General features: G+C 44.1%; 1 protein-coding gene across 4 annotated transcripts in view; it reads left to right on the top strand.

Moving 5' to 3' along the window:
* The window catches only part of Exd1 (exonuclease 3'-5' domain containing 1), a 28,721-nt gene extending 12,950 nt beyond the window's left edge, over positions 1–15,771 (top strand). For 2 of the 4 annotated variants that reach the window (XM_075961823.1, XM_075961825.1), the window contains 6 exons: positions 2,253–2,339; positions 4,802–4,906; positions 4,988–5,068; positions 9,544–9,687; positions 11,941–12,132; positions 14,273–15,751. In XM_075961823.1, the coding sequence (XP_075817938.1) occupies positions 2,253–2,339; positions 4,802–4,906; positions 4,988–5,068; positions 9,544–9,687; positions 11,941–12,132; positions 14,273–14,914 (1,251 nt within the window). In that variant the 3' untranslated portion in view covers positions 14,915–15,751. Of the gene's footprint in view, positions 1–2,252; positions 2,340–4,801; positions 4,907–4,987; positions 5,069–9,543; positions 9,688–11,940; positions 12,133–14,272 lie in introns of all 4 variants that reach the window. The other 2 variants (XM_075961822.1, XM_075961824.1) reach the window with 2 other exon arrangements.
* The last annotated feature ends 10,742 nt before the right edge of the window (positions 15,772–26,513 follow it).

Below are 26,513 nucleotides of genomic sequence, written 5' to 3'. Positions count from 1 at the left end.
AGAATGCTGGGATTACAGATGTGCATGCCTTTATATCAAACTCAGGTCTTTAGGCTGCCCAATTAGTGTTAGCCCACGGTAGCCTAGAACTAGCTCAGGTCATCAGACTTGCATGACGAGCACTTTTACCCTCTGAGCCATCTCACTGGCCTTATTTACTTGTTTTTGAGAGAGGCTCTAGCAAATAACCCATGCTCGTCTTAAATTCAGATCTACTCCTATCTCAGCCCCTTCAGAGTAAGATTATAGGGGTGTACCACCATGACAGGCTAGCCAACATTTTAGGGACAGCAGTTGGATTTATTTATCTATGGTTTTTCAAGACAGCATTTCTCTATAACCCTGGCTGTCCTGGAACTCTCTGTGTAGACCAGGCTGGCCTCAAACTCAGGCCTGCCTGGGCCTCCCAGCCGCTGGAGTTAAAGGATGTGTCCCATGCTGGAATAGCCATTTGATGTTTAAGACACAGTCTCCTGTACCCCATGCAGCCTCAAATTTCCCATGTTGCTGAGGTTGATCTTGAACTCTTGACCCTCCTGTCTGCATCCCCGTGGATTACAGAAGACATCACCACACCCAGCTCCTCACTCACATTCTCAGAGGACTACTCCAGATGGTATTATCTCAGTGAATTTGAGAAAGTGAAGTAAATGTGCTCATGTTCACAGATGGACTTCAGGAGAGTCGCTGACATTTCTGTTGTATATAAACTTAGAATTGGGGTATGTGGATCATTTTATTTGTTATTGGTTCAGAGACAAAGTCTTCATAATTTTCTCAGCCTGTCCTCCTACTCAGTCCTGCCCTAGCTTTCAGAGTAACTGGGAAGACAGATGGACACCCACCATGCCTGTCATATATATGTCTTTAAAGGGAGAGCTGACTTTTTGCAGACTTTTTTCATTAGCGTTTAGGGTCTGAGTGATTTATCTTACAGTTCTATATTTATACTTTTTCCAAAACTGAGGAGCAAATGTGTTTAGTGGTAATTTATATGTATAAGTGAAACAGACTCTGGTTTGTGTTAGTCAGAGCTGTAAATGTAAAATGATGGGGAAATAATGCCCAGATGTGGTGGTGCACACCTTTAATCCCAGCACTCGGGAAGCAGAGGCAGGTGGATCTCTGAGTTTGAGGTTAGCCTGGTCTACAGAGTAAGTTCCAGAACAGCTTAGGCTGCACAGAGAAACCCTGTCTTGGGGAAAGGAACAACAACAACAAAACCATGATCCAGGAGCTGGGAAGACACTTTCATCAGCAAAATGCCTGCTGTGCAAGCATGAAGGCCTGGGTTCGGATCCCCCGCACTGAAGTAAAAGCAGGGAGCATGAACATCTGTACCCTCAGACAGAGACAGGAAGATTACTGGGGCTGCTAGTCAGCAAGTCTCAGCTAGTCTACCCAAATCAGTGAGTTCCATGTGCAGTGAAAACCTGTCTCAAAATATAAGGTAGGCAGTGACTGAGGAAGACACTAGACATGGATCTCTGTCCTCCACATGAATGTGTACACACATACTCACAAGTGAACATGTACACACACACACACACACACACACACGACCCAGGTTGGGTGTTTGGTACATTCCTATGATCTCAATACTTGGGGATAGAAACAGAACACTCAGGAGGATAAGACTAGCTTGGGCTATGTGGCTTAGTTGGAGACCAACCTGAAGGTATATGAAAGCCCATTTTTTATTTGGTTATTTATTATTTTGAGTCAGGGTTTCTCTGTGTAGCCCCAGCTATCCTAGAGCTCGCTTTATAGACCACACTGACCTTACACTCAGATCTGCATGCCTCTGCCTCACAAGTGCTGGTAGTAAAGATGTGCACCAGCCACTCTGACCCCTCAAATCCAGTATTTATCACCATCAAGTTATGGTTGTTAGCTTCAAAATATCATGAAAGAAGCCGAGCGGTGGTGGCGCACCCCTTTAATCCCAGCATTTGGGAGGCAGAGGCAGGCGGATCTCTGTGAGTTCGAGACCAGGCTGGTCTACAATAGCTAGTTCCAGGACAGGCTCCAAAACCACAGAGAAACCCTGTCTCGAAAAAGCAAAAAAAAAAAAAATATCATGAAAGATGTTTATTCCCCCTTCCCCGACACACATCCTTTGAAACAAGGTTTCTCTGTGTAGCCTTGGCTGTCCTAGAACTCTGAAGACCAGACTGGCCTTGAATTCAGAGATCTGCCTGCTTCTGCCTCCTTGAGTGCTGGAATTAAAGGTGCGCTCCTTTTCTTAACAGATGCTCCACATCAAGAAGCAAAGTGTCCTGGGTGTGGCTGCAGAAGGAGCCAATGTGTGTCGCCATGGGAAACTCTGTTGGCTTCAGGTGAAAGATCTTTTCTAAACTGAAGTGTTTTCTTTGGTTTTGCTTCTGGCATGGTGTTATGGAGCCTAGGCTGGCCTTGAACTCTCTTGTGTATCTGCTAGCCTTTGAACCTCGTTCATTATCTACTTCCCAAATGTTCAGTATATGTGTATGTGTGTACGTGTATAGACTCAGATATGTGTATATGTGTAAATATGCATGTGCACATATATGGATACACTGATATGTACGTACGTACATACATACATACTACATACATGTATATTGGTGTAAATGGAAGTTTCTGGCCCACCTGGTCCCACAGCTGTTCAATCTTAAAGAAACACATGGAAGCCTTTGTTAATTATAAAGTGTTTGGCCTATTAGCTCCGGCTTATTATTAGCTAGTTTTTACAACTGAAATTAACCCATAATTCTTACCTATGTTTAGTCATATGGCTTGGTACCTTCCTTAGTAAGGCATGCTCATCTTGCTTCCTCTCTTTCTGGATGGTGTCTGCATCTCTGCCTTTCCTCTTTCTAGGATTTTTTTAGTCTGTTTGCCCCACCTGTACTTCCTGCCTGGTTACTGGCCAATCAACATTTTATTAAACCAAAATGAATGACAAATCTTTACAGTGTATTATCCCACAGTATATTGGTTGTCCTGGAACTTACTCTGTAGACCAGCCTTGAACTCAGAGATCTGCCTGCTTTTGCCTCCCAAGTACTGGTATTAAAAGCATTAGCCGCCACCACCCAGCACTGTTTATATATTTTTAATAGTCTTTCTGTCATTTAAGAACTCACTTAGAGCCGGGCGGTGGTGGCTCACGCCTTTAATCCCAGCACTCGGGAGGCAGAGGCAGGCGGATCTCTGTGAGTTCGAGACCAGCCTGGTCTACAAGAGCTAGTTCCAGGTCAGGCTCCAAAACCACAGAGAAACCCTGTCTCGAAAAACCAAAAAAAAAAAAAAAAAAAAAGAACTCACTTAGAATATCTATTATTGGTTTCCTTTTTTTCTCTGGAAGTACTGGGGTTGTACGTAAAGCCTCCTGTATCCCAGTTAAGCCTAGATAAGCACTCTTTCACCGAGCTACAGCCCAAGCCCTTGGAATATCCATTCTTATATTAATTACCTTTTAAATTTAATTAATTAATTAATTCTTTTCAAAAAGGCCAGTGGGTATTGGAAAGATGGATCAAAGGTAAGAGCTCTTATTATTCTTACAGAGGAACTTGATTAATTCTCAGCTCCCCCCACCAATGGTAGCTCACAACTGCTTGTAACTTTAATTCCATGGGATCCAGTGTCCACTTCTGACCCTGGAGAAAACCAGGCATGTATGTAGTGCAGACATACATGAGGCAGAACATCCATACACATATTTTAAAAATTAAAAAATAGCTGGGTAGTGGTGGTGCATGCCTTTAATCCCAGAACTCTGGAGACAGAGGCAGGTAAATCTCAAAGTTCAAGGCCAGCTTGGTCTACACAGTGAGTTCCAGGACAACCAGAGCTACAGAGAGAAACCCTGCCTCAAAAAAACAAAAAACAAACAAAATTTTAACCTACATGTATCTGTATCTGCTTTAGGGGCAGAGCAGTATTCGAATGTGCCACAGCATGTGTGGAGGACATTGGACAATTTGCAGGTTTCAGTCTCTCCTTCTGTCCTGTGTGTAATGCAGATAAATAAGGTGGATAGTGCCTGAGTTTGTCCTCTGGGCTTCATGCACAGGCACACACATGAAGAAATGCACGTGCGCGCACACCCACACACACAGTATTTGATGTTCAGGGAAGGGGTTTCCAAGGCCTACCTCTGTTTATTGGCAGTTGATAAGTCCTGGGAGTGAGAGCAGCTTCTCTATAGGAGCGGGAGGGCCTACCTTCCCCAGTGGATGTCTCCATGCTCCAGTGTCTACAGGCAGCACTAATTTGATTCAGTGGGTTAAATAAAAAAACCAAAAAGGAGGACATTAAGTTGTGAGGGCATTCTGGGGGAGTTGGAGGTGAAGAGTAAGGGGTAAATATGACCAAGATACATTGCATACATGTATGAAATTTTGAAAGAATAGAGAATAAATGTCATAAGTGATAGAAATGAATACATATATTTATCATGCTTACTGTATCTTAAAAGAACAAGACAAAACCCACAAAGCTTTTCTGGTTGACACAGCTAGTTTACTTGTTTACCCTTTTCTTTCCTTCTGAAAATCCTAGTAATTGTGCCTTTAAACGTATTTATTGCAGTATCTGGATCAAAGATATCAAAATTAAATCAAAGATAAAACCAGAACTTCACCCATATTAAGCAAACACCCTACCACACAGCCACCCCCGACACCCATTGTATCACTTGCATGACCGCTGCCAGCTTAACCATGAGGATGCTCACCACTTTCATCTGTCCCTGTGCTTCTGGTCCTCAGATGGCCTCCTCTGGTCTTTCCTCATCCTGTGTTGTCTGTTGTAGGTGGCCACAAACAGCCGAGTTTACTTGTTTGATATTTTCTTTCTGGGAAGTCGTGCTTTCAACAATGGGCTTCAGATGATCTTAGAAGACAAGAGAATCTTAAAGGTGGGCATAGAAGCAGATTCCTGTAGAAATGAGGTTAGCGGCCAGGTTCTAATGACTCTGTCTCCATCTTCTGACTCCTAGGTCATCCATGATTGTCGATCGCTGTCTGATTGCCTGTCTCATCAGTATGGAGTCATGCTGAACAATGTCTTTGACACACAGGTATGAAGAGGATGCTGGAGGCAGCCAGCACTCACGGATCCTAGTAGATAAGATTCCTGTCTGAAAAATGACGGTGCCAAGTGTGGTGCACATGCCTTTACTCCAGTGTTGAGGAGCAGGGGCCGGTGGATCTCTGTGAGTTGAAGGCCGGCATGGTCTACAGAGCGAGCTGCACATCATCCAGTGCTGCACAGGGAAAGCCTTAGAAAAGATCGAGCCTGGTTTCCTGGCTTGTTCCTGCCTGTGTCTCACATGGATTACGATGTAACTTGAGAAAACTATAAAAATCGTGTAGGAAGTTACTTAGATTCATTTGAGATAAAGTCTTCTATTTCTGTCTAGAATGTAAAAGTAGGAAGGAGGCTGTGTATGCCATGACATTCAGAAACTTAGGAAATCTGAGGCCGTTCAGAAGTCTGATGTGGAGAGTTAATACGAAGTGAAAAAGCACATCTCTCCTCTGTCATGTGTTTACCTCAGGGGTGTAGGTTGTTGAGGCTATTACACCCCTTAAAAGGCCCCATTAATGGAGCTAGTGAGATGTAGCTTGAATTCTAATTGTTCTTAATAATAAAAACCCAGAGTCAGATATTAGGGGGTGAAAATTGAGAGATAGAGAAGCAGTGCAGCCAGCCACTAGAGAGACCTTCTACTTCTGCTGAATCCTCAGGCCAAAAGGGAGATCCTATCCTCAGACTGCATCTGTCTCCACCAAACCTCAGGCTGCACTGAGCTCTTGTCTCTTCTCGCCTTATATTCCTCTCTCCACCGAGCCATATTACTCCTGTCTCCAGCCTCCTAGTGCTGGGATTAAAGGCATGTGATACCAACTTCTGGGATCACCTTTATGTGAGCTCTGTTTCTCTTAAAGACTATATCATTTTTGTGTAGCCCAGGGTGGCCTTGAACTAACAGAGATCCATCTGCCTCTGTCTCCCGTGTCCTGGGATTAAGGATGTGCACCACCACTGCCTAATCTCTAGTGGGTTAGCTCTGCACTCTGATCTTCAGGCATAGCGAACCACAAACAAAAACTCACAACAATGAGATGGCTTAGGGGTTAAGAGCACTAGTGGCTATTGCAGAAGACCTGAGTGTGTTCCCAGAACCCACATATCCATCAGTGACTCTGGTTCCAGGAGAATGGATGCTCTCTTCTGACCTCTGCAGGTACCAAGTATATATATGTTACACACACATGCATGCAAGCAAACACATATAAAACAAAGTAAATAAAGTATTTCTTAAAGATGAAAAAACCCTATCTGGCTCAAGATAATAACTTGATGAAATCTGACTTGAATCCTGCAAGGGACTCGAAGGAAATGAGAAATTCCTTGCCTAGCCCTACACCTAAATTCAACTGGTTTCTGATTTGACCCTGAAAGCACGAAAACCACCTCCTGGCTCCACTGTATTTTTCAGTAGCTAGTAGCTACATACATCCATTGTTTGTGACTGTTCTCCCTCTTCAAAGTGTGTCAGTCTGTAGGTAGGAAGCAGGAGGATTCAGGATTTCAAGGCCAGTCTCAGCTACATAGTGAGTTCAAGGCCAGCCTACATCACATAAGGCTCTGTCTCAAAAAACTTTTTAAAGTATGTGTGTGCAATTGCATGCATGGCTTGTGCAATACTGGATAAACAGTTCATCATTTAAAATTGCTTGCTGCCGGGCGGAGGTGTCGCGCGCCTTTAATCCCAGCACTCGGGAGGCAGAGGCAGGCGGATCTCTGTGAGTTCGAGGCCAGCCTGGTCTACAAAGGGAGTTCCAGGACAGGCTCCAAAGCTACAGAGAAACCCTGTCTCGAAAAACCAAAAAAAAAAAAAAATTAAATAAATAAATAAAATTGCTTGCTATAGCCAGACAGCGGTGGCACACACTTTTAATCCTAGCATTTGGAAGGCAGAAGCAGGCGGATCTCCAATGCTATACAGAGAACATTGTCTCAAAAAAACCAAGACATAACCAGGCAGTGGTGATGCACACCTTTAATCTCAGCACTCTGGAGGCATAGACAGGTGGAATTCAAGGCCAGCCTGGTCTACAGAGTGAGTTCCAGGACAGCCAGGATTGTTACACAGAGAAACCCTATCTGGAAAAAAAAAATCAAAAAGGAAAAGAAAAGAAAAAACAAGACAAAAAATGTTTGCTGTATAATGATGAGGATTGGGATTGGAATCCCAGCACCCACACAACAAGCTGAGTGTTCCCATAAACACCTGTAATGCCAGTTCTGAGGGAGGCAGAGACAGCAAGCTCACTAAGGCTTGCTGACTTTCAGCCTAGCTGAGAAACCACAAGCCCCAGGTTCAGAAAGAGGCCCTGTCTCAGAAGAATAGGCAGAGAGTGAATAGGCAGTGTCTTCTGACCTTCACTTGCACACATAGATGCAAACATCTGTACACACATGTGCATGCACTCACATAGACACATGCATACATAAACAGTATGAGAGGTGGCTCAGTGGCTCAGAGCATTTGCTTCTCTTGCAGAGGACGTAAGTGTGGTTCCAGGAACTACATAGAGGGCCCTCTTCTGGCCCTCTCAGGCAACAAGTATACATTTAGTGCAAATACATACATGCAGGAAAAATGCTCATACACATGAAATAAAAATAGATACATCTGTTTAAAATTAAACCTCAGGCCATGAGTGGTGACTGTCTTTAATCCCAGCACTTGAGAGGCAGAGGCAGGTGGGTCTCTGAATTTGAGGCCAGCCTGGTCTACAGAGTGAGTTCCAGGATAGCCAGGGCGAATACATAGAGAAACCCTGCGTCACCCTCCACTCCCCCGCCAAAAAAGGAAGAAAAGGAAAGAAAATTAAAAAAAAAAAAGCAGGGCTGACAAGATGTCTCACCAAGTAATGGCATATTCTGCCAATCCTGAGCACAGTTTCACTCACATGATAAAAGGAGAGAAACAACTCCCACAAGTTGTCTCGTGGCCTTCACCTGTGTCCCGTGCAGACAGATAGATAAATGTAATACAAACACAGAAGTAAAGAGCAGTGTCATCGTCACCTCTGCAGCAGTGAAGTCTCCTCTGTGTCAGCTGAGTGTGATGGCACAAGCCCACAGTTCTAGCACTGGGGAAACTGAGGGCCAGCCTTGGTTGCACAGTTCTAAGCCTTCTTGGGCTACATTTGAGACCCTGTCTCAGAACAAAACACTTAGTTTTATTTAGGACCTACTCAAATGATTCAATATAATTCATATTAAGAACTTAAGGAGATTCTAGGGATTAAGAAATTGATTTGTGGCCTGGAGAGATGACTCGGAGGTTAAAAGCACTGGCTGGTCTCCCAGAGGTCCTGAGTTTGATTCCCAGCAACCATTACAACCACAACCATCTATAATGAGATCTGGTGCCCTCTTCTGGCATGCAGGCATAAATGCAGACAGAACCCTATACATAATACTGATACGCATGCATGCTGTGTGTGGGTGCAGACACGTGTAGAGGTCAGGAGACAACCGTGGAGATGGGTCCTTGCTTTCTGCTTTGCAGCAGTCTCTTGCTGTTCACCACTGCATATACCAGGCCTGTGAGCTTTTGGGAATCCTCCTGTCTCTGCCTCCTCTCTTGCCCTACGAGCACTGGGATTACAGATAGAAACCCTGCCTGCCATGTCCTGCTTTATGTGGATTCCAGGGATCTGATTGAGAGTGTCACACATGCATGGCATGTGCTTTACCCACTGAGCCATCTCTGACCAAGTATAACAATTCTTAATTTTATTCACATTCCTTACCAAAATGTTATCAGAGTGGCTGTTAAGTAATAAACATAGTTCTTGAGCGGCTAGCTTTGGTGCCTTTGTCCTGCCTACTTTCCTTGCTGTATATTCAGTAAACTTATTTTTTTCTAATCTGAAGAAAAAATTCTTAAATTCTTTTGTTTTCCCATTCTCTAAAGGCACCAATGTGTAATAGCAAAAAGATAAAATAGACAATGCAGAGCTGTGTTATCTCCTAGCTTTATTATTTTCTTTTTAAAATAAATTGACATACTTAAATTTACCTATGGCATTTTTGGCACGACCTCTGGGAAAATGGTATTTAAAGATCTAAGATCTCTCTCTCTCTCTCTCTCTCTCTCTCTCTCTCTCTGTGTGTGTGTGTGTGTGTGTGTGTGTGTGTGTGTGTGTGTGTGCCTCTGTCTGTCTGTTTCTGTCTGTTTCTCATCCCATGTACTCCAGGCTGGCTTCCAATTTCCCATGTCTTAGATGATGATCCTCTTGCCTCTGCCTCCCAAGATCTGGGATTACAGGCTTGTACCAGAAAGTCTAGTTCTTGCTGGGGTGGAGCCCAGGGCCTGGGGCATGCTAGGCAAGCGTGGCACCAGCAGAGCTACGTCCCAGCGCTTACAGGGAAGTCTTGCAGAGTACTTCTGACAAGAGATAGTTTCTGTGTGTTGATTAATCTTGGTTTGTTGTAGGTGTGGGATTGATTGTTTTCCGTTTCATGCCTCAGGTAGCAGATGTCCTTCAGTTTTCCATGGAAACTGGTGGTTTCCTTCCAAACTGTATCAGTACGTTGCAGGAGAATTTAATCAGACACCTTAAAGTTGCCCCCAAATACCTCTCCTTTTTAGAAGAGAGACAAAGATGTATTCAGGTAAGTATTAAAAGATGTTTCATTTAAGCTTGCAGGTGTGGTCTGCACAGGACTGTTAGCCTGTTTGATAAGAAAAGTGAGAGATGCCATGTAAGAATGGGCATTGCCAGCATCTAAGCTGTGCCGCTGAGGAACAGTTTGTGGTTTCAAGTGGATAAAAACAGAATTCAGATTTGTTGATTATAGATTAAAAGTATCTGAAATATATTTTCAGGTTGGCATGGGGGAAGGTTTTTATGGAAATTCAAATTCATTGGAACCAAAATCATCTTAGTTGCTTTCCCCAAAGCTATGTAAATTTTCCTTAGTGCATGTTTTAGGGTTCTATTGTTGTGGTGAGACACCATGGCCACATGACCACAGCGACTTCTATAGAGGAAACCATTTAATAGGGTGGCTTACATTTTTTTAAAATATTTATTTATTATGTATACAATATTCTGTCTGTGTGTATGTCTGTAGGCCAGAAGAGGGCACCAGATCTCATTACAGATGGCTGTGAGCCACCACGTGGTTGCCGGGAATTGAACTCAGAACCTTTGGAAGAGCAGGCAATGCTCTTAACCACTGAGCCATCTCTCCAGCCCCTTACATTTTTTTTAAAGTTTCTAAAGACAGGATTTCTTTGTGTAACCTCTGTGGCAGTCCCGGAACTGGCTTTGTAGAACAGGCTGGCCTTGAACTCATGGAGATGCCTCCTGCCTCTGCCTTCCAAGAGCTGGGATTAAAGACGTGCACCACCAGTGTCCTGGTCATTTTTAGCAGTTTGGTCCATTATCATCATGGCAGGACATGGTGACATGTAGGCAGACATGATGCTGGAGAAGTAGCTGAGAGTTCTACATCTTGTAAGCAACAGGAAGTGAACTTTGACACTGGACATGGCTTGAACATACATAAGACCTCAAAGCCCGCCTCCATGTTCAGAGACTTCCTCTGACAAGACTACACATAACTCCAACAAGGCCACACTTCCTAATAGTGCCACTCCCTTTGGGGGACATTTTCTTTCAAGCCATATTTCACTCCCTAGTCACCAAAGGCTTGTAGCCATATCATAATGCAAAAATGCATTCAGTCCAACTTCAAAAGTCCCCATATCCATAACAATCTCAAACTTATTTCAAAGTCTAAAGTCCAAAGTCTCTTCTGAGATTCATGCAGTCTCTTAATTGCCTATAAAATCAAAGTCAATAAGCAGATCACATACTTCCAACATAAAATGGCACAGGATATACATTACAGGCAAAGGGAGCACAGTGAAAATCACTGGACCAAAGCGAGACCAAAAACCAGCTGGGCAAACTCTAAATCCTGCATCTTCACATCTGATGCCAGAACGCTCTTCAGATCTCTAACTCCTTTCGTCCTTGTGAGCTGCAGCGTTCCTCTTCCTCTTGGGCTTGTTCCTCTCCCTGTTGTAGCTCTCCACAGGTATTGATCGCACAGTTCTGTTATCTCCAACACCTTCACAGCGGCATGTGGTGGTCTCTAGGCCTCCATTCAGGGACACTGCTGACACAGGCCTGGCCTCAGCAGCTTTCCTTAGCCGCAGAGGGAGATTCCATGATCCTTTCTTCTATCCTTGAAGCTAGAACCACATGGCCAAAGCTGCCAAGTTCTGCAGTTTCCTGGGGCTGGAACATGGCCCCTTCATCCAATTACATCTTCACAAGCTTTCTGTTTTTGATAGTTTCCTTCACTGCCTAAGCTTAGCTGTACTGAAACTTTCTCTGTAGACCAGGCTGGCCTTGAACTCATAGAACTGCTGTGAAGAGACACTATGACCACATGACCACAGTAACTCTTATTTTTTTTTCTTTTGATTTTTCAAGATAGGGTTTCTCTGTGTAACTTTGGAACCTGTCCTGGAACTCGCTCTGTAGACCAGGCTGATCTCAGTCTCACACAGAGATCTGCCTAACTGCTGGGATTAAATGTGCCACCACCACCCTGGTTTAATGGCAGTGCTTTAAATTAAGTTTGATTTTTGTTTTTGTGTTTTCAAGACAGGATCTCACTGTATAGCCCTAGCTGTCCTGGAACTTGCACCTCATCACCTGCCTAAATTTTACTTATCATTAATTAAGAATTGCTTGGCAGTGGTATTGCACGCCTTTAATCCCAGCACTCAAGAGGCGGATCTCTGTAAGTTTGAGGCCGGCCTGGTCTACAAAGCGAGTTCCAGGACAGCCAGATCTGTACAGTAAGAAATTTTATCTCTGGGGGAAAAAACGGTTTTGTTTTCTCTAGGAAAATCCAGAAGTATGGCTGACACGACCTCTTCCACCCCCTTTATTGAAAATCTTGGCCCTGGAAACAACCTACTTGCTTCCCCTCCGCTTGGTGCTCTTGGATGAGATGATGTCAGATTTAACCACACTAGTAGATGGGTACCTAAACACCTATCGAGAAGGTTCTGCAGACCGGCTTGCAGGCACCGAGGTAGGTGCAGCTTTCTGTGGTGAAGTTTGTATTCTCTGTGTCTTCCTTGCATTGAACATAGTGCTATCCACTGTTGCTGTGGCGACTCCCTGTGTGTGTATGTGTTTGCAGTGCTGGAGATCAAACACAGGACCTCATAGATTCTCAGCAAACTCTGTACTAATGAAGTACATGCATAACCCTTCCTAAACTTTTTGTTTTAAGAAAAAGGTCTGACCGAGTTGTCTAGGATGGCCTTGATCTCTGTCCTGCCTCCTTCTGAACAGCTGGATTACAGTCCTGGGACACCAGATTTGGCTGTGGTGTCTACTCTTCCCACTGTCTACTTCATGTTCTCTACTCTTTGCATCTGTCTTGGGAGAGCCTTGCGGTAAATCTTTTTTTTTCCCTACAACAGAGACTGATGTATCCTCAGCTTTCCTCAAACTTGCTATGTAACTTCCTGATCTTTCTGCCTTTACCTGCCCAGTGCTGGGTTGCAGGCCTGTGCCGCTATGCCCTGTTTTTGTAATACTTCATAGCAAACTCGGGGCTTTATTCATGCTAGGCAAGTATTCTGCCAACTGAGCTACAACATAGGTCCTCCTCTTCTTGCCTTTAAAAATATATTGTTTTGTGAATCTGTCTGCATGTGTTTATGCATGTGCATGAGGGAGTATGGATGGAGGCCAGCAGAGGGCGCCAGATCCCCAGAACCTGGAGTTATGGCTAGCTGTGAGCCATCATGTAGGTGCTAGAAACCAAACCCCCAGTCCTCCAAAAGAGCAACAGTTACTCTTAACCAATGGACCTTTTTTTCCTGCTCCTTGTTTTGTTTTTTCAACAATGTCTTAAATGTCCAGGATTGACCTTGAATTTACTATGTATCTGAAGATGAGCTCCTGATCCTCCTGCCCCCACTTTTCATCTGCTAGGATTACAAGCATGTACCACCACATTGTAGTTCATACATGCTGTGTGTCTACGTCTGTCTGTGTTGTGTGCATGCATGTCTGTGTACTGTATTCATGTTTGTACTCATATGTGCAGTGCTAGCCTGTTTGGGATTATGGAGGCCAGAGATCAACATGTATTTTCGTCTGCTGTTCTGCACTTTACCCCCCACTCTGGTATTTCGAGATAGGGTTTCTCTGTGTAACCCTGGCTGTCCTGCACTCACTGTATAGACCAGACTGGCCTTGAACTCAGAGATCCACCTGCCTCTGCCTCCTGCGTGCTGGGATTAAAGGCATGCTCTGCCACTGCTAGACTAAAACAGATTTTTAAATTAAAAATAATAAGATAGTAGAGCTGGGGGTATATCTCATTTGGTAGAGTATTGCCTAGTATGCATAAAGTCCTGAATTTGATCCCTACAACCACATAAAGTGGGCATGGTGCTCACACCTGTAATCCCAGTACACAGAAAAATCAGAATTTGAATGTCATCTGGAACAATATAATGAATTCTGTGCCAGCCTGAGCCACATGAGACCCTGTCTTAAAACAGACAGCCACAAATTACCCCAAAATATATGCATATGCTATCACAGTACACACTTGTAATTCTAGGCTAAGGTCAGGGTATGGTGAGTTCCAGGCAAGGATGGGTTACACGGTGAGACCCTGCCTCCCTAAAAAAGATACTGAAGAACTATGTAAAACTATGTTACCATTTGGGCAGATTAATTTTAGAAAGTTATAAAAATTCATACTTGAGGGGGTTGACATGTAATCTAGGACTTGGGATGTTGCTCACTGTAGAGCACTTGTCTGCACTGTACAAAGCCTGGGTGATATTCCAGTCACCACACACATGGATGGTCATCAGTGCAGACAGCCATTTACGGAGTCAGACACACACACACACACCTGAGATCACACATACACTGACTGTACCTGAATGTTACAGCTTTTCAGAGGGTGCACCTTCTAAGCCAACTTAAGCCAGGCTGGGAAACTTACGCTTCCTATGTTTACACACACACACGCACACACTTAAATACTAAATATTTAAATTACTCCAAACAAATACAATCCAAATTTGAAAACAGCGTTCTGTTGGAAACACTAGAGGGCACTGCTGGAGCGCATTTGGATGAACTCACTTTAGGGACCTTGTTGGGGCATCTTTGTAAACCTGTGCTTGTTTCTTTCCTAGCCTGCGTGTATGGAGCTGCCCGAGGAGCTACTTCAACTCAAGGACTTCCAGAAGCAGCGCCGAGAGGCAGCTGCAAAGGAGTACAGAGCGAATGCGCAGGGCCTCCTCATCAGAACGGGGCTGCAACCCAAGAAGCCAGGGGGTCGCGCAGCAGGGAAAGAGGACCAGATCAAAGGGTTTTTATTTTGTAAAACTGGCATAGACAAAGCTCCACGTTTTCTATGTCACGAATCTGATAAGGATGAGAATTTTTTGGATAAAGAATGTAAACAGACCAGAGCAAAGTCTCATAATCTGCCTCCCATGAAGGAGGCCAAAGCCAGCGAGGAGTCCGAAAACAAGCCAGCAGGGCCAGAAGACCCCAGAACCCAGAGAACTCACTCCCTGACTCCCACGCATGAGTCCCAGGCACATTTTTCTTTGAAAGAGGAGATAGAACAGTTGCTAATGGTAGACAATAAGAAAGCTGTAAGAAGCTCAGATGAAGACACTTTGGTGTCTCCTTCTCTTCCTCAGGAAACCTGGGTGGCACCAAGTGACCCCTTCCATCTTTCTGGAGAGCCTGTGGGTTCTACACTTCCACCCTGCCCGGCCCTGGAGAAGACAGATCCATGGATAAGTCCATCTCCAAATCTGTTTTAGGAGTTAAGGTTTCTTGCTGAGTTCATGAAGGGACTCCTCTACCCTGCCAGCAGAGTTCCTATTCGTTTCTCCTGGGGTAGGGCTGTTAGGTCTCTGCCACAGGCTTCTGAGAAAAGGACCTTTGGTTTAGTGTGTCATCCTGGTGTCTGGATTTGGGTGGGAGGAAAAAGTGAAGTAATGGACCAAGTCAAACTTCTGATTCTGTCGATATATACAGAAATATTCCCAGGAGCCTGAGTGATTACCTCTCATAATTCAGGTTTAGAGAATCTGGAGAAGTGAACAATGCTTGGGCTCAGTATCTGGAAGGATCTAGTTTAGGAACATTGTGGGCAGCTCCTGTGGGTGCTGGGGCTGGTGCAGCCTGCACAGGCCATGGGTTCAGTCTGCAACATCACCAAAAAACAAAAGTTGTATTTTTATCTGTTTGCTTGGGTTTGGTTTGTTTTTTGGCCTTTAAAGTGAAGTAAATATAAAAACCCTTACTTATTAAAAAATGTATATCATCCAACTTCACCAGTACTTTTCTCCTTAAAATATTACTTGAATTGTGAATTTTTGTGTATTGTATTCTAGCCTGAGAATAAGTAATGTCATTATAAGGTTCAGTCTCTCAATTTTCTCTAAATCTCGTTAGCCTTGAGGTTTTGTTCATTTTCCTAACAAAGCAGGGGTGCTGGCTTCTTTGTTAATCCCTTTGTGGAAAAGTAACATTTGAGTGAATTGGGTTAGCATAGAGCTGCCACATTTCCTTAGAGTGAAGAAAAACAGCTTGTAAGGAGGGCATTTTGTGTTGAGTGCTCAGAAATCACACATGTATGTAAAACAACCAATAAACTTGTTTTGGCATCAGGATCATCTCTTTTTCCCTTTTTGTGTGACAGTGTGGAAATTTTAGAGTAATATCTGAATTCCTAGATCTGGAGTCTTGTTTAGAAATCTGTATTCTAGCTAGACACAGGTGCACACCTGTGATTCAATCGCTAATCTAGCCGGACACGGTGGTGCACACCTGTGATCCCCGCCCTTGGGAGGTGAGGCAGGAGGCTAGCAGTTTGAGGCCGGCCTAGGCTCCATGGGAGACCCTGCTTCACTAATATTTCAAATCTCTTCCCTACCTGTTACAGGATGTTACTGCACCTTGGGGATGTGGGGATAGTCCATGATCATCAGCATAATTGGACAACCAGTTGTTTTATGAGTGTTACTAAAGGAATTGGTGATCACTCTCAGATTCCAGACCCAAAGCAGGGTGTAATGGCCTACTCCTGTAATCTTAGCACTTAAGAGGAAGAAGCAAGCAGGGGGATCTAAAGTTTAAAGTCATTCTCAGCTCTGTAGTGAATGCCTGCCTGGGCACAGGAAATCCATCTCAGCAACAAAACAGACTAAATGAAATGCTCTTAAATGAAGAAGAAATTTTAGGGCTGGAGAGGTGGCTCAGTGGTTAAGAGCACTTGGCAGCTCTTCTATAGGTTCTGAGTTCAATTCTCAGCATCCACAGGGTGGCTCTCAACCATCTGTAATGAGATCTGACGCCCTCTTCTGACAGCAGAGCACTCATACATAAAATAGAAATGAATAAAATTTCAAAAAAGAGGTGAAAGGACTTTAAAATGAAAATTTTAATTTTTACTTTATGTGCATGAGTGTTTTACCTGCGTCTGTGTACCGTATGCTCAGAAGCCAGAGGAGGGCACTGGATCCCAGCCCTAAGATATTTCTACCTTTTCCTCTAAGGCTCAGAGAGCATTGCAGAATAGGAGGGAGAAAAAGATCAAGAGCCGCATAGTGGTAGTTCATGCCTCTAATCCCAGCACTAGGGTGGCAGAGGCAGGCAGATTTCTGGAAGTTTGAGGCCAGCCTGGTTTATAGAGTGAGTCCCAGGACAGCTAGAGATGGTTACACAGAGAAACTCTGTCTTAAAAATCAAAACAAAACAACAAAAAGCAACAACAAAGAGCCAGAGACAGAAGGGCTACAAGTATCACTTTCTGAGCAAGACAGCCATTGCAAAACAAACTCACATCTGTAGATGACTGCACAAGAATGGACCAGTCAGTCAAGCTTGGGAGGAAGAGGGCCTCAGGGGCCTACCCCTACTGATAGATTCATGAAGCAGGAAATCATTGTCTTTAGCTGTATACCTGCTAGTGACGGCACCAGACTCTGGTGGGCAGTTCCAATTCAGTGGTCATGAAGTTGGCCCCTGGTTCAACTAAATGGGTCTCAAAAAAAAAAAAAAAACAACAACAAAAACCCACCAGAAGTCGTGAGTCTGTGAAAGGCACTGGTAGAGAGGAGGAGGTACTTGATGAGGGGAGGGAGATGAGAGAGTCTGTGGGGGGATATGGGGATATTAATCAGAATATACATGTATGGAACTGTCAAAGAAGAAAATTAATAAAGCAATGTATGGATAGCAGCGCAACAAGTGACACACAGAGAGAAGCCCCTCCTTCTTTCCTCTCCCTTCCTGGAACACATTGTGTTTGCCTTGGTTTGTTTTTATTACAGAGTCCTTACGCACAGTTCTTAGTATTTACTTGTCAGGTGGCTCTCAAGCTGTAAATAGTGAGGCCCGTGGGGGAATTTGAGGACTCCAGAATGCAGAAGTAGTCACTGAGGCTACTGATGTACTGTGGAGGCATCAGAGCCCTGGGCTTCACTTCCTGGCCTCTCGTTTGTAGTCAGAGGATTCTCATCAACTGTTTACACTAGTTGTCACTAGTTCATCACGAAAAGAAGGGGGGGGGGGTGTTAAGAATTAAAATTGTTGGGCACCAAAAAGAGAGAAGTGGGCTGCAGGTGGGACTCTGGCTACTGCTTAGCTTTTTAAGTTATGTGTTTATTTTTATGTGTAGGAGTATTCTGCATGCATGCATGTCAGTGCCCCACATGCATGTGGTACCCATGGGGGCCAGAAAAGAGCACGGGATCTCCTAGGACTGGAGTTATAGATGCTTGTGAGCCACCGTGTGGATTCTGGAAATCAAACTCAGGTCCTCTGGAAGAGCAGCCAGTACTCTTAACTGCTGCTCCATCTCTCCAGCCCCCACACCTTGTTTTCCTGCCGTATGCTGAATTAAAAAGAGAAAAAAGAAAGAAGACTGGGTATAGATGGTTCAGCAGGTAAAGGTGCTTACACCAAGTCTGATGACCTGCGTTCAGTCCGAGGATCTTGTGGGAGACATGAATGCAAATGTGTAACTAAAATACAAGTTAACATTCAATGTATACCAATCCTTGATGATGGTGAGAGAGGCAGAGAAGCTGTAGAGAGAAGAAGACGCTTATTCTGGGGCTGAAGTGTGTGGGCATGCCTCTGGAGAGCTAGGAGGAGGTGCACCTCGCCAGAAGGGGGATTTCAGTGTTGAGAGAGGAGAGGCGAGGCAGGAGGAAGATGGCATCCGTGTGTCTGCTCTGGTTTTTTTTTTTTTTTTTTTTTGGTTCCAAGCCAAAGAACTGACTCAGCTAATGTAAGCAAAAAGAGAATTTATTGGAAAGATGTGTGACTCTCAGAAATGATGGGAAATTTAGAGAATTAAACTTGGAACTAGAATCAAGGATGTTACAGAGCTGGAGATACTCAGCCTTTGGAGTGAATGCCAATATGAATGTTTCTGCCACTGAACAATCCAATTCGGGATTCAAAATCTTGAGATGGAGCAGGAATGGGAACTGGGATCAATAGTTGGTCATAGTTAGATGGGTGTTATTGTTACACAGTAGGGACTGGATGACATAATTTAGTGTATGTTACAGAAAGCCATAGGCATATACTAAGATTTTACCCTTAAAAGGGATGATCCTTGTGGAATTCCAGCACTTGGGGGATGGAAGCAGGAGGAGCTAGATTACAAAAAGTCTAGGGGCTGGAGAGATGGCTCAGGAGTTAAGAGCATTTGCTTTCTTTCAGAGGACCCAAGTTCAAATCCCAGCACCCACATGGGGCTCAGAATCATCTGTAAGTCCAATTCCTCTGTCCTCCCTGAGCACCAGGAACACATATGGTACGAAGACATATGCGTGGGCAAAATACTCGCAGAGGGAGAATACAGAGTCAGGACTACATAGTGTAGACCCTGCTGCCAGGTGAATGAATACCTGGAGCTGAAGACATGGCTCAGTGGGTAAAGTGCTTCCACACAAACATGAGCACCTGAGTTTGTTTGTTTGTTGTTTTGTGGGTTTGTTTTTCAAGACAGGGTTTCTCTGTGTAGCTTTGGAGCCTGTCCTGGAACTAGCTCTTGTAGACCAGGCTGGCCTTGAATTCACAGAGATCCACCTGCCTCTGCCTCCCAAGTACTGGGATAAAAGGTGGCATACACCACCACTGCTCAGCAAGGACCTGAGTTTGGAACCCCAGGACCCATGTAAAAAGCTGGACATGGTGGTGGTTCCCTGAGGCTCACTGGTCAGTCAGTCTATTAATTGGTGAGTTCAAGTTTCATAAAAGAAACCTTGTTTGAAAGCTTTGCTTACATGCAAAGAGCTGGGCAGTGATAGCACATGCCTTTAATTCTAGCATTTAGGAGGCAAAGACAGGCAGATCTTTGAGTTCGAGGCCAGCCTAGTCTACAGAGCTATTTCTAGGACAGCCAGGACACAGAGAAACCCTTTCTCCTAAAAAAAAAAAGCAAAACAAAGAAAAAACACAGACACACGTATACACAGTGGAACGTGTCAAACGGTCTCAATACAAGTGTAGATGCACACATGTAAACATGTACCCTTACCTACATGCACATACAATCAAAAAGAGAGAAAGGAAGGAGGAAGGAGAGAAGACAGTGACTACGAAAATGAATATTATATAGGAAGTAAAACAGAGTAGTATCCTTTTCTGGTGGTTTGAGAGAAAATAGCCCCCAAGGGCACTATTAGTAGGTGTGGTCTTGTTAGAATAGGTGTGGTCTTGGTGGAGGAAATGTGTCACTGTGGAGGCAGGCTTTGAGGTCTCATATATGCTCAAGCCGCCCTAGTGAAACAGACCACTTCCTGTGGCTGTGGGTCAAGATGCAGGTCTCACAGTTCCCTCTCCAGCACCATGTCACTTGCATGCCACCGTGTTGCACCGTGATGATAATGGACTGAATCTCTGAAACTGTAAGCCATTCCCATCAAATGTTTTCCTTTATAAGAGTTGCCGTGGTCATGGTGTCTCTTCACAGCAATAGAAACTTTAGCTAAAACAATCCTGTAAACCAGACGTGGCAGCATAGACCTAAAATCTCAGAACTTGGGAAGTGAAGGGTGGAAAATCAGGAGCTCGAGATCATCCCGATGACAGCAAGGTCAAGGCCAGCCTGGGCTACCTGAGACCCTGGCTCAAAAAAAGAAAGAAAAGCCAGCAGTGGTGGCACACATCTTCAATCCCAGCACTCGGGAGGCAGAGACAGGCAGATCTCTGTGAATTTGAGGTCAGCCTGGTCTACAGAATGAGAATTAGGACAGCCAGGACTACAGAGAAAGCCTATCTCAAAAAGGAAAAAAAAAAAACCTAAGGTACATTCTTAAAGTCAAACTAATCCATCTTTAAAATTCTCAGAGTTGAGACATTATTATAAACTAAGTAATAGGCTGGAGGTGTAGGTATGTCAGTGCTAGGGATAGAGACCCAACATCAGAAAGAAAAAAGAAAAGTCATATATAACCACAAACACATCTAATTGGGAGGTAGAGGCAGGAAGGTGGCCCATGAATTTCCGGCCATTTTGGTCTACATATTGGATTCCAAGCCAGCCAAGAATATGAGACATAGCAAAACCCTGCCTCATAAAAACCAAAACAAAGCTGGAGAAAGGTCTCATCAGTTAAGATTACATACTGTTCTTGCAGAGGTCCCAAGTTTCCTTCCCATACCCACTTCCAGTGGCTCACAAGTATCTGTAATTCTGGGTCAATACCTCTGGCCTCCCCATTCATGGTCTTACACAATTAAAAATGAAAATCTTGAAGCAGAAGAAGAAGAAGAAGAAGAAGAAGAAGAAGAAGAAGAAGAAGAAGAAGAAGAAGAAGAAGAAGAAGAAGAAGAAGAAGAAGAAAGATAAAATTTTGTATATCATGTCCTCATCCCCCGTGGTAGTTTGAGTGTACTTGACCCCTCATAGGGAGTTGCATGATTAGGAGGTGTGGCCTCAGGGGAAATGTGTCACTGTGGGGGTGGGCTTTGACTTCTGTGCTCAAGCTTCTCCCAGCATCCCAGTCTGCTTCCTGCTGCCTTCTGGTCAAAATGTAGCTAGCACCAAGTCTGCCTACACCTCCCATTCAAGTGTGTGTTTGTGAGTGTGTGTGTGTGTGTCTGTTTGTGAGAGATTTATTTACAGTTTAAATTGAGGTTTATTCCCTGGGCACTGTACCAGTGGCTACATACTCTCAGTTGCTGAGACAGAATCTCACTATGTAGCTCTGGCTGGCCTTGAAGCCCTCTCTTTCTGCTTCATACTCCCAAGTGCTGGGAGTAGTGGTGCCGTAAAGCCTTGACTTTGTTGTTACCTTCTTTTTTAAACGTGTATGGGTATTTTACCTGTGTTTCATGTGTGTGTCCAGGAGGCTATGAGAGGGCATTGGATCCTCTGGGACTGGAGTCTCAGACAGTGGTGAGCTACTATGTGCGTGATGAAAATTGAATCCAGATCCTGACCACTGAGCCACCTCTCCAACCCATTGCCTTCTCTCTGAAAGTAATGTCCTGCTGGCTCCTCTGGAACCTATTTCCTAGCCCAGGCTGTCCTCATACTCTGGTCCTGTGGCCTCAGCCTCCAGAGACCTGGGGTTAGAGAAATGAGCCTGCATGTTCAGATGTGTCTGCTTTTAGACAGGTCTTAAATAATCTTCCAATTTCTTTTCTTTTTTTTCTTGGTTTTTCGAGAGAGGATTTCTGTTCTTCCAAATTTGAGTTGCATTTTGTTTACTGAATGTTCCATCAACTGGCACTCCTGAGGTCTATAAAACATAAATATAGTTCTTCTCCCTTGAGTAGCTCCTTGACTGATGATGAGTGCCACGACCTCTCAGACCCTTTCCCTCCTTACTCCTCTTTCTTTCTTTCTTTCTTTCTTTCTTTCTTTCTTTCTTTCTTTCTTTCTTTCTTCCTTCCTTCCTTCCTTCCCTCCTTTCTTTCTTTCTTTCTTTCTTTCTTTCTTTCTTTCTTTCTTTCTTTCTTTCTTTCTTCTCTCTCTCTCTTTTGAGACAGGATCTCTACACACATCCCTGGCTGTGCTGGAGATCACTATGTAGACCAAGCTGACCTCGAACTCACAGAGATCTATCTGCCTGTCTCTGTCTCCCAAGTGCTGTGATTAAAGGCGAGTGTCCCCGTGTCTGGCTGTCCCCACATAATTTTGAACGGCACATATAAGACAGCACCTGAAGTGTCTCTCACTTCCATCTATTGCTTTTCTGTTTGCTTCCTGTAGAGCATCTGGGGGTAAGAGAAACTGTTTTCACATACCCATCGCAACGTGATGAGGAGAGCTTACAATAATGATGGTTTAGGGGATGCATTAATGGGTTGTGTCTAAGAAAGGACAGGGTCTTTGGAGTGATACCCTGGAAATGGAATTACAAGAAAAATGACAACAAAGGGAGAATTGGGAAATCGAAGTCAGACAGATGAAAAACTGTGTCTTAAAAGGTCCCAGTCATGATGAAATTCAAACAACAGGAAAATTGTATGACTCATTGTTAATGTTGAAATAACAAGAGGAAAATTACAATATCATGTATTAGTCCTGATTCTCTTATGCTTTAGGTTAGCTATTCTTTTTGTTATTTTCCTGAAATGTGGAAACTGCAGGGGGCTGTGCGTGTGCTTCAGATGCACCATCCTCGTGTGAAACTCTGTTTCTGCCCCCAGCACAATGCTAAACTGAGGATAGAGGGGACTCCTATAAGCCACCCAGGAGGTAGAAGCAAAGAGGGCAACAATTCGGGGTCATCCTCTGCTAGTTGGAGTCCAGCCTGGACCAGGTGAGAACCTGACTTAAAAAGAAAAAGAATTCCATTGTAAATTTTAAGTATTTCTATGTGTGCATCAGGTGCTAACAAATAACAGAAATCAGGGAAGAATGAAAAAAATAATACTAGAATTAAAGAAATGTTCCTGAAGCTAGACAGGATGATGCACTCTTGTGATGGGGCAGGAGGACCTGAGTTACACTCTGAGACTCCTTAAAAGAAAGCACAGGGCAGGGCACGGTGGTCCATGACTTTGTGGCAGAGGTGGGCAGATATCTGTGAGTTCCAGGAACACCCAGGACTGCACAGTGAGACCCCGTCTAAAAAAAGAAAGGAAGGAGAAAGAAAGGAAGGGAGGGAGGGCAGATTTTGGAAACCACCACAACACAACTATAATCTTAACATTAAATAAAGTAACAAAATAGATACTTAACCGTCAAAAATCTGTAAGCCTCCAAAGAATGGAGAAATCGGCTTACCAACATTTGGCTGAAATGTAAATAGTAGACTTTGCCAGATTGGTGTGAGTGGTTTTCTGGGGGGTTTTTGGATTAAGAATTCCAGGAACAAGAGAAGAAACAAAGTGTTCTATACTCTGTTGAGTTATGAGCAGCGCAGCACGGTCTATCATCCAGCGAACTCTCCAGTGAGGGCCTGTGTAGCGGCTTCCAGGTGAGGGCGATGACTGGAAACGCTGGAGGCAGAGGTAGAGGCCCAAACGAGCAGCGCTGGGGAACGAACCGGAAACTGTTCTTTGTGAAATAACATAGAAGTTGATGAAAACGTGCTGTTTGGAGAAAAACAAAACAGAAAAACCTGAAATGAACAATTGAAGAAATAGAATGTTTCTAGTCTCTCTCTCTCTTTCTTTTCTTTTTTCTTTTCTTTTTTTTTCTTTTTGGTGAAGTTTAAAGATGTGTGTGCTTGTGGTCTGTACCGGGATATGGGTACGTGCACAGGTAAGTGCAGTTACAGGAAAATGACAGAAGAGGGCATCAGAACACCTAGAGAGGAAGCTGCAGGCAGTTGTAGGCTGCCTGATGTGGGCGCTGTGGTCCCCAAGGTACACACTATTAACTGCTGAGCAATCTGCAGCCCCTCACCTCACTCCCTTTCATAGCTCCTTCCCATCGATGGCCACTATCTTCAGTTTTACTTGTGACTTGTAGGCTTTTGCCTTTCTAGCTACAAATGCCACCCCCACTGCGCCCCAGCAAAGTAGTTTTGCCTATTTTTGAAATTCATATGTATAGCATCACATTGTATGGATACTTTTGTGCCTGGATCCTTTATCCAACATTATTTTGCTGTATGTTGTGTGTCCATGTCTATTCGATTTTCTGTGCTGTATGGTATTATGTAAAGTCCACTTGTGCGAGATATGTTTTAACACATACATCCTGAGGTACTTTCACCTTTGTGTGAAGACTGAGCAGGATTATAAGACCATTGTCTCCAGACCAAAGACAGAGAGAGAAATCACTGCTCCCAGTCTTACTTAACATACTGCTACAGCAAAAACAGATTTTGTTCTGGTTTAGCTTGTTTGGTTTTTGATCTATTTTGTTTGTTTGTTTTTTAGACAGGGTCTATATTCATAGCCCTAGCTGTCTTGGAATTCACTGTGTAGACCAGGCTGACCTCAAATTCAGAGACTGGACCTCCTCTGTCTCCTGAGTGCTAGGATTAAAGGTGTGTTCCACCAAGTGTGGTTTGGCTTGTTTTGGTTTTTTGTTTGTTTGGTTGGTTTTGGTTTTTTTTGAAACACGGTCTCTTCAGTGGTTTGAATGAGAAATGTCACCTGTAGGCTAGTGTATTTCAACACTTGTTCTCTAGTTGTTGGCACTGTTTGAGGAGGTTGAAGAGATGCAGTCTTGCCAGGCAGTGGTGGTGCACACCTTTAATCCTAGCACTTGAGAGGCAGAGGCGGGCGGATCTCTGTGAGTTCAAGGCCAGCCTGGTCTACAGAGTGAGTTCCAGGAGAGGCTCCAAAGCTACACAGAGAAACCCTGTCATAAAAAACAAAAAACAACAAAAAAACCCCAAAACATTAAAAGAGAGGAGGGCGCAGCCTTGCTGGAGGAAGTATGTCACTGGGGTAGGCTTTAAGATTTCAAAGCCTCATTCAACATCCAGTTTGCTTTTTCTGTTCCCTGACTGACTGCTCAGCTTCTGGTCCTGCTGCTAGGATTACCTGCCACCATACTTCATGGCCATGATGGTTCTTAACACTCTGGAATGGTGAGCCAGAATAAATTCTTCCTTCCATGGTTGTTTTTGGTCATGCGCTTTGCCAGAGCAAGAAAAAGTCACTAATACAGTGTCCCTCTGTAGACCTGCTTGACCTGGGACATGCTGTGTAGACCAGGCTGGACCCAAACTCATGAGCCATTCTCCTGCCTAGGTCTCCAAAGTCTGGAGATTCCAGCCACGCACCACAATGCCCACATCATTTTCTTGTTTTTGAGATAGGCTCCCCTGTAGCCCAGGTTGGTCTTGAACTCCTGATTATCCAACCTTTACCTTTCAAGTGTTGGAATTACAGGCACATACCACCAGGTCCCATAAATTTTTTTCTTTAGATATATAGAATGAATACTCTTTAGTATAATAGCAAAAAGGTTTTTTATGGTAATGCCCCAATCAACTATTTATTATTATTATTATTCTACACTAGGCATAATTTATAAGCCTGCCCACATATTAAGCTTGCTTACACCATCAGCACCATACACACAGGAGCCCTGCACTGGGTTGTGATTATAACCGCGAAGGATTTCTGCAGTTTCACCATTTTACAGGCCCGCCCTTGAACATGCAATCTATTGTTGATTAAATCACTGTTATTAACCTGGGTATGGTGGTGTGTGCCCGTGTTCCTCACATCTAGGAGGCTGAGGCCAGAGGATGACAAAACTAGATCAAGTCTGTCCTCAAAGGAAGACCCTGTCTCAAAAACCAAAACAAAACCTATTATAGGGTCTGGGAAGGTAGCTAAGAACTTGCTATACAAGTATGGGGACCGGATTATGTGCTCCCCAGAACCCCATAAAAGTCTGATGGATTGGGGCTAGAGAGATGACTCCAGCAGTTAAGACTACTGGCTGCTCTTCCAGAGGACCCGGGTTCAATTCTCAGCACCCACATGGCAGCTCACAACTGTTTGTAACTCCGGTTCCAGGGAATCTGACACCCTCACATACATACAGGCTAAACACCAATGCACATGAAATGGAAATAAATAAATAAAAAGTCTGATGGGCCTGGAGACCTGTCTATTTCTATCATTCTATCAGAACGGGGAAATGGAAGCCCCAGAATAAGATGCCTAGCCAGGCTCGTCACATCAACAAACTCTGCATTCAGCTGAGAAATCCTGCCTCGATGAATAAGTCAGAGAGCCATCCAAAAGACTTCCAACATCAGCCTGGGCCTCCACAGGCATGTGCACACACGCACACGCACAAACCACAGACACATAACAAAGTAAATACTACGATGCCACACGTGACTGCCATAGTCTATTCTGTTGCATGTATTAGCTTTGAGGCAGTAAACAACTTTCAGGTTTCTGACTTTGACAAACCTTCGTTTCTTGGGGTTGAGAATGTACTTTAGTTAGCAGAGCGCTTGCCTA

Source organism: Microtus pennsylvanicus, chromosome 2 (assembly GCF_037038515.1).
Source record: "Microtus pennsylvanicus isolate mMicPen1 chromosome 2, mMicPen1.hap1, whole genome shotgun sequence".
Taxonomy (NCBI): Eukaryota; Metazoa; Chordata; class Mammalia; order Rodentia; family Cricetidae; genus Microtus; species Microtus pennsylvanicus.
This window is presented reverse-complemented; position numbering and strand designations above follow the sequence as displayed.